Source organism: Asparagus officinalis, chromosome 1 (assembly GCF_001876935.1).
Source record: "Asparagus officinalis chromosome 1, Aspof.V1, whole genome shotgun sequence".
Lineage (NCBI taxonomy): Eukaryota > Viridiplantae > Streptophyta > Magnoliopsida > Asparagales > Asparagaceae > Asparagus > Asparagus officinalis.
The window spans coordinates 17,075,272-17,089,777 of NC_033794.1; the positions used below are offsets into that span (position 1 = coordinate 17,075,272).

A 14,506-nucleotide genomic window follows, 5' to 3' on the forward strand; every position below is an offset into this window, starting at 1 on the left:
ATAGAGGAGAAAATAACAAAAAGAAGAAAATACAGTAGTAAATATATAAAAACAATAATTTAACTTATCTTCATAAAAAGATGATGATTAGAAGGCCGGTAAAACTTAGAAAAGAGAGAAAACAAAAGGTTAAGACGCAAAAAAAGTAGAGTGAAAACAAAGAATGAAGAATAAAATTGAGATTCTAAATGCAATAATGAAAGGCCTAAGTATTGAACACAAGACCTCCTGAAGTAACTATTTTTATACCATGCTCATTGCCGCTGGGATAGAAACAACTTTGAGTACATTCCTGATATGTATATTATGTATGGACTATTTCTAAAACTGAGGTAGTTCAAGGGAACCACCTTGAACAAGGGTGGCTCCGCCACTGTGTTTGGTTCATTCTTAAAACTAAGAAAATAGATGAGATGAGATGAGTTGTCATTATATTATTGGATGATGTGACTCATACTTAAGGAAATTAATTTTTATTTTTTTTTAGGAAATGAATATATAGAAATAAAAATTTAATGAGATGAGATGAATTGCCACCATATTATTGGATGATGTGAGTGATTTTTAAAAATAAGATGAGATGAGAAGAGTTGTTGGATGAAAATAATATTTTAATGGATGATGTGGGTGAGTTTTAGGGATAGAAATGAATGAAAATAATATTTTATTGATTTCCATGTATTTAAGAAACCAACCAAACAGCCCTAGATGGCTGTACATGTTTCTTTTCTTGGAGCTCTTGGTGTCAATGCCCTCAATTTTTGACATACGCCATCTAATTCAAAGTTTGAAAAGTACTCAAAAACTATTGTTAAGAATATTATTCTATATTTCTTAATGATCTTGGTAGTTGAATTGGAACCTATAAATAGCAGCGTAGTCTGAGATTTGAAGTGCAGAAGAAGTAAGAGAAGTATATATATATTAAAAGAGCATTAATCTGAGCCCCATCTTTATTGAAGAAGATTAATATTAATTAAGAGATCGAGTAAGATGGATGGGCAACCAGAGCTGTACGCAGAGGTAATAATCTTTTTATTAATTGTTGTATGTGAAAGTAAAGAACACAATTAAGTCCGGGTTTAATTCCTCCACTCTTAACTATTCGCTTGTTAATTTAGAACTCATGGAGGGAGGAGATGACTGGAGAAAAAGGCATTCTTATTTATCCAAGGGAGCTCGAAGTTGTCGGAGGTGACGATGATAGTTGTTGGCTCTGGCACTCCCTCATTCTTGAAAGGTAACAATTAATAACTTCCTCGTCGATCTCTTTTAATTAATTAAATCTCGATCTATGTATATATATATAGAATAAATTGTATATATGCTAATTGCTTGAAATTCCATTCTTATGTATGCATGAATTAATGCAGCCAAGGGCAACTGGGAGTCGAAGTGCCGAAACTGATGGGAACAAAACACGTGGAGGTCCACGGGAGGTGGAAAATATCAGATCTCACCCCTGGCCTCAAATACCAAGTGCTCTATATGATAATGGTGGAGGATCCTCTTGAGGGTTGGGAGAACTGCCCGTTGAAGCTCAGGGTTACACTGCCTGATGGGAGTAGCCAAACACAGCAAGTAGACCTGTGCAAGTTGCCCAAAGGCCAGCTCATCATGACCGTCGCCGGCTACTTTGACTGCGTCGGCGATGGCGAGGTTATCTTCTCTGTGATTGAGACTTCCGACGTCGTCAAGAAGGGGCTCGTCATCAAGGATGCCGTCATTCGTCCACTTCCACCAATGTCACTTCTGCTGATGAACCAAAAGTGAATTTCCCGCTGACTGCATGCATCCGTGCAGAAGATTACATAATCATCATATATATGTTACTCAATAAAATGGAACGTCTAGTTGTTTCTTCATTTTCTTATACTTTTCTTTGGAATCTCTGAATAATACGATTCTTGATGGATGAATATTTGTATTGAACGTTTAGTATCTCGGGTTTTCCATCATCTCCCTTTGTTTAATTGTTTTTTTTAAGAGCGAGTAACAAGTTATGTACGTACGCACACACAAAACGTAATCTTCTACCCTTCGAATTATGTCATCGGTTATTCTAATGAAGAGATAATCATTTAGAATATTGTGCATGAGAAGTATAAGAATAAACTATATATATTCCACTTCACCAGTTGAAAAAAACGGCATATTTTTGTTTGAAATTAATGTTCATTAATGAATTTTCCGACGTCATCATTAATGATGGCCAACTCATTATCCAATAGGAGGGGGACACCTCACTTGTCCCACCTATTGGTCCCATATTTTGGGTCCCTGTAGCAAAGCTCTTGGGAAATGTAGAAAATAAACCCAAAACATAGAGATCAACAAATTAACTATATATATTCCACTTCACCAGTTGAAAAAAACGGCATATTTTTGTTTGAAATTAATGTTCATTAATGAATTTTCCGACGTCATCATTAATGATGGCCAACTCATTATCCAATAGGAGGGGGACACCTCACTTGTCCCACCTATTGGTCCCATATTTTGGGTCCCTGTAGCAAAGCTCTTGGGAAATGTAGAAAATAAACCCAAAACATAGAGATCAACAAATTAACTATATATATTCCACTTCACCAGTTGAAAAAAACGGCATATTTTTGTTTGAAATTAATGTTCATTAATGAATTTTCCGACGTCATCATTAATGATGGCCAACTCATTATCCAATAGGAGGGGGACACCTCACTTGTCCCACCTATTGGTCCCATATTTTGGGTCCCTGTAGCAAAGCTCTTGGGAAATGTAGAAAATAAACCCAAAACATAGAGATCAACAAATTAACTATATATATTCCACTTCACCAGTTGAAAAAACGGCATATTTTTGTTTGAAATGTTGTGCGCAGTGGACGCTCGAAAGCCAAATAGTGCACGAACAAGAACGAGTAATATCACAACCAAAACACAAGCACAAATCACAATCACAGCAAGTCATAAACCAATTTACGTGGTTCGGCAAGTTGCCTACGTCTACGGGGCAAAGAGAGGGGGGTTCTTACTATTAGAGATGAAGATATTTACAAATAGGGTTACAAAACTCACCAAAACCCTAAAACAAAGCTCTCTAAATCTCTCACAATTCTTTCACAAAAGGATGCAACAATCATCTCTTCAAGACTGCTCAAAACGATATTGTTTAACCCTAATTAATTAGGTTTAGGGTTATATATCAACTCATAACAAAACGGGTCAAAAAAACAAAACCTGACTCAAACTCAATTGGCGGTCGACCTCCACGATCGACCACGCAGATCAACAGAGCCCCAGATTATTACAGAGTTTGAGCCGGTCGACCGCCACGGTCAACCGAAATCAATTCCATAGAGTAAATCGATTATAGGGTAGCCACGGTCGATCGTCGCAGTCGACCGTATCAGTTCCAGAATGCACCCTAAACCTGTGCATGTTTCCTGTCGACCGCAGCTGACTCGCGGGCGACGCCGTTTCTACAAATCTCCACATCGGTGAAGTTTCTCCCAAAACTGAGCTGACACCAAAACATCCAAATATCCCACTTGTTACGTCCAGTACGAAGTAGAATAAATCCACGACAACGGACTCAATCCATAACAAGTTGGAAACCCAAACGAAAGCTTAAACAATCTCCTCCATTGAAATCAATAAATCCAACCGGCTGTATCGAAAAGACTATCTACGTATCCTCTTGTACAGGGAATCAAGCCAAACGTAGTTCACCTAAATGGCCTCCAAATGCCCTCAACATTGAAGAATATTCAATAGCTTCAAACAATGACCAAATTTCACACCTGAAACAACTTTGGTCAACATATCCATAGGGTTTATACTCGTACGTTTACTGGAGTCTACACAGTTTATACTCTTAAGGTATTGGAGCATGGCGATCCTAAATGTTAGGGCTACAGGACCAACTATTAAAACTAATTCATCTGCATGTATGAATCTTATCTTGAAGTTGTCGGATCCTCAAGTCACGAGACTAACTAATGGAGCTGGTGTGTCAATGACTCTCATATTTATAGGATTTTTGATAAATTCTCAACCATCAACGGGTTTGATGAGTCTTTACCGATTGCCATTTGAATCGGGCTAGCATGCGGATTGTTTTAAGTCTGTTTCGCATATAACATTATGCTAAGAGAGTTAACTCTCTTAGTGTTATGATATTGAATATGTAGACTTCGTCTTTCTTACGAGAATAGACTATTCGGTAACGCGTGTTAGGCGCTGACTTATGTCTTTTTAGGATTCGGGATAAAAGTCCCGAGACTTGGATTCTGATGTCTTTTTTACTCGGCGAAAAACTAAACCGACAACGCGTATTAGGCGCTGACTTATCCCTACTTAGACTTCAGGATAAAATTTTCTAGACTTAGATTCTGGTGTTTTTTTACTCAGCGAAAGACTAAACCGGCAACGCGTGTTAGACGCTAACTTATCCCTACTTAGGCTTCGGGATAAAATTCTTCGTGCGTGTAAGGTATGGATTATGGTGTTAAAAAGTAGTGTCTTCACTTGGGGCAAAGACTAACATGATACTGAAGAGGAAGAATTTTATATTCTACCTTCAATTACAAAGGAAACTCAAAGTGGGATCTCCATTTCGAGAATCCGGACAGGTAAAACTAAGAGTGGGATCTCCACTCCGGGAATCGGGAAGATTTGGATAACTTTAATTGTCGGAATGTTTGATTACCAAACTAAGGGTTAGTTTCTTGTTTATCGAGAGTAAATTGCGGGTTTGACCCTAACTGTAGGAAAGTTTGACTTAATGGAAGAAATCGAGAGGAGATTTTGGTTGTGGTCCTAACTGTAGGAAGGTTTGACCAAGGTGGAGGATTTGAGATGACCCTAACTGTTTAAAGGTTTGATCGTTTAATTTATGGACCTCTCGTTCATGGAAGGAATCGAAATGAGATTTTGGTTATGGTCCTAACTATTTAAAGGTTTGACTAAGATGGAGAATTTAAGACGACCCTAACTGTTTAAAGATTTGATCATTTAATTTATGGACCTTTCGTTCATGGAAGGAATCGAGAGAAAATTTTGGTTGTGGTCCTAAGTGTTTAAATGTTTGACCAAGTGGGAGTGAGAGTACAAATCACAGTGGGAGTGTTGACTTATACAAATCACTCGGTGGGGGTTTTCAGTGTCAAGTAATCAGCACTTAACACGAAAAGAGTTTGAAAATTGTCAAGCATCAGCAGATTAAAATTCCAAGTACTATGTCCGAACTCTAACAAATGGAAATGTTGAATGCACAGCCACAACGGGAGTTTGAATGGATTAAACCAGAAAAAATTTTAGTGGACCCACTATCAATTAATTTGATCAGTGAGGGATTTTATGGTGAAAGATTATGAATCGTCAAACACTAGTGGGGGGTTTTTGTGAGGGAAGATTGATCCAATGAAGTGATCAAATCTCGTCTCAGCAAAAGAGTGCTTGGAAGTTGGTGAAATTGATCCCGGCAATTAGATGTGTTTCACTCTTGGAAGCATTCAGAATCCAAATGGGAGTTTCTTATTCATCACTTTTTTGTAGTGACTGGGTTATTCTTAAGAACACACCATATAGCATTCTTCCGGGAACTTCCCTTTACATGAATTATCAACCCCTAGCTTTCTTTGCGAAACTGGGTCTAATATTGTACTCAGTTGTATGATCAGGTTATCCTTAAGAATATTATGTATAAAATTCTCCAGAAACTTCCCGTTAAAGTTAGGAAACAGTTTAGACTAGTTTACTTATTGGAGTATGCAGGGAGCAGTTTAACCTCATACACTTGTTGGAGGATCACGGAGAAGCAGTTTAACCTCTTATACTCATTGAATGATTGAGAAGCAGTTTATACTCGTATACTCTTCGGAGTCTTTATTCAGATTATTTTAGCGTTAGGGCGTCAGCTTCAACCAAGGCTTGGATGCTATTTTTGAGAGTGAAACAAGTCTTGGTGGGATAAAGGATCCTCCTGTGGTACGCACAGTACTTTGGATCCGAAGTATTATCAGTTTCCTCCTGATTTGTGATAGGTGACAGCTTGATCTTGTTGTTTTCAAGGAGGGATTCAAAAATGACCGGAACGTCTTCGTCCCTAAAGGAGTACTCTTTTTGAAAGTAGCTTAGCGTGGGGTTTTTTAATTGAATTTTCCAAGTTTGCCCCTCACATGAGTTTTAAAGTATCATGAGTTATGAGGACATTACTTGGGTTTGTTAAAAATTACCCTCATGACTAGACAAGATGATCTCACATTTTACATTGGGTGGCACTAGGGACACACCACCAACCACATTCCAAACCACACCCCCTCTCTCATATGTTACAGTACACCGGGCTCCACATGAGATTTTAAAATTTTAAAATCTCATGTGGGGCCCGGTGTACTGTAACATATGAGATAGGGGGTATGGTTTGAAATGTGGTTGGGGTGTGCTCCTATCATTTTCCTTTTACATTTGCTCCAACGATGTGCTTTAGTCTCCAAAGTTGTTCAGCCTATCGTCAGAGCACACACATGACACATGGTCTTCTATGTTGTTCTATGGGCCTACTATCATGGTGGAGCATTCATAATTGAAGGAGATAATTTAAAAAACAAAAACAAAAAATGGCCCCCACCACAAAGTTGAAAGGATCTACAAAGTTCTGATTTTCTCTATCCTCTAGTATCTTAGTCCCTCATCAGAGCACATACATAGTCTTTTATCATTTTCCCCCCCTGTTAATTGAGATATTCATGTAGGCTCGCATTTGCATCAGACACTATTGCTCGTCTTTCGTGGCTTCAATGCTGGTATTGGAGCGCTTATTTGTCAGTACATACATTTTTCCTGTCGGTTTTCATTTTCTCTAGATGCAAGGCCAACTTAGGCCTTGATTTATTAGCGGAAAATAATAATTTAGAAGTGAGCGTATGGGAGTGCAATGAAACCGAAAAGGGGAAAACGGCGTTTAATTGGAGTTAAATTTTTTGATTATGTGCCGTTCTGCAGAAATATCTGCAACTTCTAGTTGCAGCGTAAGGACACGTGAGATAGCTGGGCATGCTTGCTAGTCAACAGCAATACTGTGCTTTGGATTTTCTCACGGGAAATAAAATATTGTACCCACACTTGGAATGCAATTAATTTTTTTCATCCCAGAACATCCTCAGACTTGCAAGCAACTTTGCTCCTTGTTGCTTGCTATCAAAACCGAACCGAACCATTACAAATCGGTTCGGTGCGGTTCGGTTCGGTTTATTCGGTTCTAACTTTATCAAGTATAACTTCACTTCAATTTATCTTTTATATATTATTATTACCCTATGCCAGCATGTATTTGTTTTTTAACTTCACTTCAATTTATTATTCTTGCTCATGTATGTATACTGTTTTTAAGTGAAGTAACTTATCCTTTTGGATTAAATACTAGACTCTGACGTTGTAATTTTTTAGTAACGGACTTGCTTTGTCTTTGTGTAGCAAGCTTTGACTTTGGTCTTTGTGGAGACAAAAAAAGGAGTTGACTCATTAGAACATTGGTTATGTATGAATCAATTCCCTGCAACTGCTATTCATGGTGATCGAACACAGCAATAAACCCACAAATCAAAGACACAAATATATTCGGTTGGTTCGGTTCGGGTCGGTTTGAAAAATTATCAACCCGACCCGAACCGCCTTACTCATAAAACCGCTTTTTTCGGGTCGGTTCGGGTCGGTTCGGTCGGTTTTTTTGGTTTGAACCGAACCGTGCTCACCCCTAGGGTTAACCGCAATTTTCACTGGCAAAAACACCCCCCTTACTTACCCATGCGAAGTTTTCTAATATTTAGACTATTAGGGGGGGCTCTCTGATAAAATTCTAAACTCTAAGGGGGATTTTCTGCTATTTTGAAAGTCACGGGAGATTGCTCTACAAGTCCAAAAGCTTGAGTAAAAGAGATTCCAATCCTTGTTTACCTTCTCCCCTATTTTTCCAATTGCAGTTCACACTTGACAAAAGAATTGGATAAGACAACCAAAAGAAATTTGAGATAAGCCCCGTTTTATCATTCCAAAAATAATTTCCTGTCTTAGTGGTAAAAGGATTATTGAATATTGAAATGATGAACGCAGATATTTTCATATGTTGTTTTGTGTTCTGTTGGCTGGGGCTTAGTTTATTCTTAGAAACTGTTTGTTAGGCTCTTGGGCTGGGGTCCCAATCCATTATCGTCCTTGAAATTGGAAGGCTAAATAATATTTGAGCAACAATAATATCCAACCATTATTAACCAAGAGCTTCCAAAAAGGAAAGGACACAACTGTAATTTGTTTAGTTTCTGCTCCTTTACGAACATCATTCTCAACATCCACATCCACAATTTGGAGCAATTAATAACAATTTTGCCTGCAACCCCCTCCAAATTCCTAATCTTTTTTCTTTCTTCTCCTCTGATTAGGAATTTGGAGGCGTGATCATATAAAATCAAACAATCAATATCTAATATTTTGCTTTATTTTCCCATTAATTTTTGTTAGAACCTTTTGGGGGGGTGTTGAGAGAAATTGAAGGTGAAATAATGGAGGACGACAAAGTGGCAATTGAACAACTCCCCTATGATCAACCTGACAATTCTAAAGCTATCATCATTGTCGAGAGTAAGAATTCGAGATTTCTTTTCTTTTCTTTTAAATGCTTTTTTGCTTATTTGTTCGTATCAGAGGAACACAAGAGCATGATTTTTTTTTAATTATTATTTGACCATATGTTTGTTTAATCAGGGATTTTTTTGGGATTTTTTTTTTTTAACCAACCTAGCTGTTCTTATGATTTTTTAGTAAATTTATATGTAATACTCTATTTAAATTCTTGTATGTCTTCTAGTATTTCATTTTCGCAACAAATATTTTGCTCGATTAGGTTTCGAATTGAAGGAGATAGCATTGGTTATCGTTTTTTTATCTGATCAATGTTTTTTAGTACTCTTTTAATATTTTCTCATAGAAAGAGTCCCTAAAAATATAATTTCATTTACTTTCATTTTTTTAAAAAAAATCCTATTTCTGATACATATTATTGTGAATGGGATGGCCCTGGCCTATGACTAATTAGCTGAGAGTGAGATGGGCTAGTTTCTAGTGAGCAAAAATGAGAGAGAATCTTGATTGAGATGATTTGTGATGTATAATGGAGACTACTAAATACACCCGTTAAGAAAAATGATTAGATTACGATTAATGATGTAAAGATAACTAGAGATTAGGCCTCAGCAAATTTGGTTGGAAGAAATTAAGAAAGATGTGTTAATAGTGAAATTTAAAAAAAAAATATCCTTCTTTGAGGTTTATCAACTTTGATTTGTGCAAGTATCTGGTTCTCTATCAACCGAAAAAAATAGTTGCAAGAAATATTTTTAGCTTTTTCTCAAATGCTTCTCTGATCAGTTTATGTTCATCTTCCAATTTTTATACACACACATCTGACTTGTTTACAGTAGTTACCAGTTACCAGCGTGTGAGGATTAACCACCCTCATTTTGCTAAATCTAGAAGTTGAATACGTTTGTTTATGCAATTACTACATGTAATTAATTATTGGTTAAAACTTTGATTTTCTTTTCCTAACAGAGGTCACACCAAACGCCTCGCCAAAGAGGGGGTCAACCAACAGAGGTGAGTTCTTAGGATAAAAAATTATCACGTTTAATGTGAAAGTGTGGCCCTAAAGAAACCTCTGTGGTGTTCAACTTGCAGATACTGCTCTTGCTCAGGTCCATAATGATAAGAAAAACTCTTTAATCAAGGCATGGGAAGAGAGTGAGAAGTCCAAAGCTGAACATAAGTAAGATCTGGGGTTTCCTTGTTAAAACATTACTGTTTCCATAATGTATAAGCATGATAAGAAAAATTCCAACAATTAAATGTCGGACAAATTTTCAAAACCAACCCCTTTCACTATTTATTTTTAAAAAACGACCGCTTTTGCAAAAATTTTCAAAAACCGACCTGGTTTCAGCCCTGGAGCTGAAACCAGATCGGTTTTTGAAAATTTTTATCCGAAACTTCACTGGAGTTGAACTCCCGTGAAGTTTCCGAAGTTTTTTCACAAAAAACCGACCTGGTTTCAGCGCCAAGGCTGAAACCAGATCGGTTTTTGCAATTAAGTTTGAAAGGGGTTGTTTTCTGGGATTAAATTTCCAAATATGTTGGTTTTGAAATTTTGTCCATTAAATGTCATATACTTTTTAGAACTCATGTCCTGGGTGGTACCACCTTTTAGAACTCTTACCTGTTTTGCATACTGAGCATCTCTAAGTTTGTTTGTCGTTCTTCGAGATGAAGGGCAATCCATGCAAGCAATTGCTAGGAAAGACAAGTTAACAAGTTACTCATTTACCTGAAAGAAAGAATCCAATCTGAGGGTTCCCTTGATTTCTTTTATTGCAATCTGTAACAGGGCTCAGAAAAAAATGGCATCTATCAGCTCATGGGAGAATTCGAAACAGGCGTCTATAGAGGCTGAGATGAAGAAGATGGAGGTGAGCAATCTCTTCAAACTCATGATGAAGCATCGTTTCGGTAGTTCATACTTTGCGTACGCAGTCTGTACTCTTCCCAGGAGCAGATGAGTATTAGATTAAAATCATACAGGGAGCTTATTATCAATTTTTAAGCCAGTATAATCAGAATAATGTAAAAGCGCAACCCCGAGTTCTTTTGTCCTGTGGATATCTTGATATCAGGGACTCTTGACTAGAACTGCAAGGTATTTTTACCCACCTTAGCGATAAGTGACGTATACAAAAACATAAAGCCTGTCATTATGCTTGACAAATGAACGGATATGAAAGTGTCTATTAACTAACTGGTTTTAAACAGGAAGCTCTAGAAAAGAAAAAGGCTCAGTATGCAGAAAAGATAAAGAACAAAGTCGCGATAATTCACAAAGCAGCAGAAGAGAGAAGGGCCCTGGTCGAGGCTAAGCGCGGCCAACAGCTACTCAAGGTGGAGGAAGAGGCTGCGAGATATCGAGCGACTGGGGACCTGCCGAAGAAGGGAACTGGTTGGTTCCAGATCTAATGCTATTAATTAATACTACTGCGGGGATGAATTGTGATTAAAATTTGCGGTTTGTTTATGCGTCGCAATGTTTTTTTTTTTTTTTTTTTTTTACCAATGTTTTTTTTTTTTTTTTTTGAAGCGAATGTGTTATGCGTCACAATGTTTGTTTATGCGTCGCAATGTTCTTGTGTATAAAGCTTTAACCGGGTAGTCCTAATTTGTAAGATGCAACACCCTTGCAGTATTACGACCATCATCCGACCTTTCATGAACCATTGTCAGCAAAAAAAATTATATATTAGCGCTCAAAATCCTCCTTTTGAATTTGAAATGGAGTTATTATGGATTTCGGGGTGCAATTTACAAATATGAGAATGATATTTAGAACAATTTGAATGAAGGTGTAGCTTACAAATATAAGATTTGAGGGCCTAACCATAGAATTTACAGTCTGGTATGAGAACAAACTCCACAAAGACTCGCCATAGGAATATTTAATTATAAGAATGTACTACTTCTAACTTAAAAAGCAAAACATCAAAATCACCATTTCATCTACAGCACTATTCATGCTACAGTATGCTACATAATATTAAATATACTGTTTTATGCCATGGTGGGCTGCTTTTTCCCATAAACACTGTTCACACTACAGTGTGCTTTTTGGCATCTTGCACATAATGTATATGCTAAGGTAAAAATTTTGTCATCCGCTCTACAAGATGAATACATTTTTTTGTTAACCATGAAAATACTGTTCATAATGTATATGCAGATAATGATGTTTAACCTTTATCTGAGATTTCATGAATATAAATTTTTTTTGATTCTATTATAGAAAATTGATGAAAATTAATAATCCATATATAATTTCATTAACTGGTTACGAAATTCACTTTGTAAATATTATAAAAAAAATTGTCACTGAATTTTTATAAATAATTATATATAAAAATCATATTATCAATTCGGTGACGGATACACTAGTTGGTATAATGTCGAAACCTTAAATGGCAGCAAGTTTTGTATATCAATTATACGTTGTCACATATGTACATCTACAACAGCAAGCACAATTCAGAAAATTACGAAAGGAAAAGAGACGGACACCAGTATCAAACACGAAGAAAACCATAGTAGTCTTAAAATGTCAGGAATTAAAAAAAAATTCTACAAACTCAAACCAAGTAGATTCGATACAGCTAATCCTTAAACATCTCTTCTTGATCTTTGCTTTCTAGCAAACATAGAGGGTAAAATCTAGTAAAAAGATACTTCAATACTGAACATAACTGACTATAACAACCAACAGTGAGAGGTTGCAAAGCCACGTTGGTGACGAGAAATTAACTATGACAATTCGATATGCCTACCACTTCATTCAACACAAGTGAATCTAAAAGGCACACTCAGCCAACAACTTCGTCAGCAATCAGCCTTCATCTACCAATACAAAAAACTATTGCCAAAGAATCTAAAGCGACTTCAGTTTCCCAAGAAGAGCGGGACACATATTCTGCGTTTCACTATTTGCCGCATCATCCATAAACAGAGAGAACTTGGAAAGGCAATAAATTAGCCCTGCGAACAAAACAAATTAGCATTAAAAACACCACGTGCGACAAACTTCCGACACAATATATGATCAAAATATGACATTTATTTGAATGACTTGAATAAGTAAATCAGAGAAACGAAGAGAAACAAATGAGGATGGTGCAATGGCTAATTGCACATACACTTCCACTAATACTGTGGCATAATCACTTATACCCCCATAAACAATTTTACTAGCAGTACACGCCCTGAACCGCGGACGAGACTATATTTTTTGCCCTCAATTTAGAGGGCAAGTTAGTATTTTATTTAGTTACTAAGGCCCAAAGAAACATTGGCGTCTGGAGTTCAACAGTGATAGAAGTGGCTATAATCTCATACTACAGTAGGTGTATCTGCAATCGACTAGCGTATAATAACTCGCACCCAAAAAACAAGCAATCTTTTCAGACACCACTCCCATGTTGACCATAGGCTCATACAATCCTAGTAAAAGTTCTTATGCATGTCAGTTGTAGACTTTGCAGGAATACTTACTTCAAGTTCATATATACAAAGTCGAGGAAGTCGCACAATTTATTGATCAAAACAACAGACCCACATTGCAGACACAGATCATCTGCAGTAAATGGCCTGGTCTATCTGCGGAGGAATCTGCTTTATCTCGGTTCCTAATTCTTGCTCAATCCTGTACCTGTTGACAAAACACATGCTCCAGATATCAGCAGTGGGAGAATAGAAATACTAGCTTGCATATAATGAGGCAAGTGAACATACAGATTGAATCGATCCTCATAGGTTATCAAATTCACCGCCAAACCAAGGTGACCATACCTTCCTGAACGACCAACCTAATAAAGAAGGAAAAATAAATTAAAAGAGAAACAGTTGAAGATACAAGAAATTGAACTTAAGTGAAGAAAATATGATACTACAGAATTCTAGTTTTTATTGCATCATCATGTAAATCATTGGACAATGATCGGATCAGATCAATAGGTCCATATTGCCTAAACCGTCTAGCATTATTTTGAAAAGTCCATGTTATCATCACATAAAGTTCCATCACTTGCACAAACTTGGCAATCATATGCGATAACATCATACCCTGTGTAAGTAAGTTTCTGAATTCTTAGGAAAATCAAAGTTGATGACGACATTTACAGCTTGGATGTCGATACCCCTCGTGAACAGATCTGAAAAGAACAATAACCTCAAGCATGTTATCACCTTAAATCAAGTCAAAATTAAATATGATAGGAAGAAACAGTGATATGTGCCTAGTAAAGAAAAATATCTACTCGAAAATGCAAATCTTACGAAAATGATGCATTAATTTACCTTATCCTTCAGTTTACATTATTAATAGTTTGAAACCTTATGGAAACAACTCAAACAAGAAATACTGATGAGAATTAATAAATATTCACAAATCTCTAATGCTTATCACTATCCTGAAACGTCAATATCAAAGCAGCACGATCCCCTCAACTGCATTAAAGTACACTAGCACAGGTGTGAGTAAGGATGATGATACAGTCAAGTGCATGAAAGAAATGAAACCTTTAGGTATGTTAAAATGCTGCAAAAAACAATAGGCAACAATTTATCAACTAATTTGATACCAACACAGCAATAAGATGCAAGGAAATCTCTTCAGTAGTGAAGCAAAGCTACAGAAGATTGCTTCATAGCAAAAGCATTACTTGTGTTTATTAAAATACTTCATCCACAGACAATCAACAAACAATCTATACCTGTGCAAACAAGGTTCCTACATGCACCATTTCGAAAATCATGGAAGACTCGATTACGGTGATCTTGCAACATCTTCGCATGAATATAGAAGCAGGAGTATCCAAGCTCAGTGATTTTCTTCGCCAATAGTTCTACTCGGTTAACTGAGTTGCAAAAGATGATTGAATGAT

The 14,506-nt window shown here is 36.7% G+C and overlaps 2 protein-coding genes and 1 pseudogene across 2 annotated transcripts; 2 read left to right on the forward strand and 1 right to left on the reverse strand.

The window, feature by feature from the left end:
* Positions 905-1,915, forward strand: LOC109838036 (protein PHLOEM PROTEIN 2-LIKE A1-like). The gene is made up of 3 exons (XM_020406475.1): positions 905-1,023; positions 1,122-1,240; positions 1,374-1,915. The coding sequence occupies exons 1-3, from the start codon at positions 994-996 to the stop codon at positions 1,771-1,773; spliced, it is 549 nt and encodes a 182-aa protein (XP_020262064.1). The 5' UTR covers positions 905-993; the 3' UTR covers positions 1,774-1,915.
* Positions 8,256-11,125, forward strand: LOC109819790 (remorin-like). The gene is made up of 5 exons (XM_020385706.1): positions 8,256-8,618; positions 9,588-9,632; positions 9,714-9,801; positions 10,417-10,498; positions 10,839-11,125. The coding sequence occupies exons 1-5, from the start codon at positions 8,540-8,542 to the stop codon at positions 11,037-11,039; spliced, it is 495 nt and encodes a 164-aa protein (XP_020241295.1). The 5' UTR covers positions 8,256-8,539; the 3' UTR covers positions 11,040-11,125.
* LOC109819800 overlaps positions 12,139-14,506 on the reverse strand; it is a 12,391-nt pseudogene continuing 10,023 nt past the window's right edge.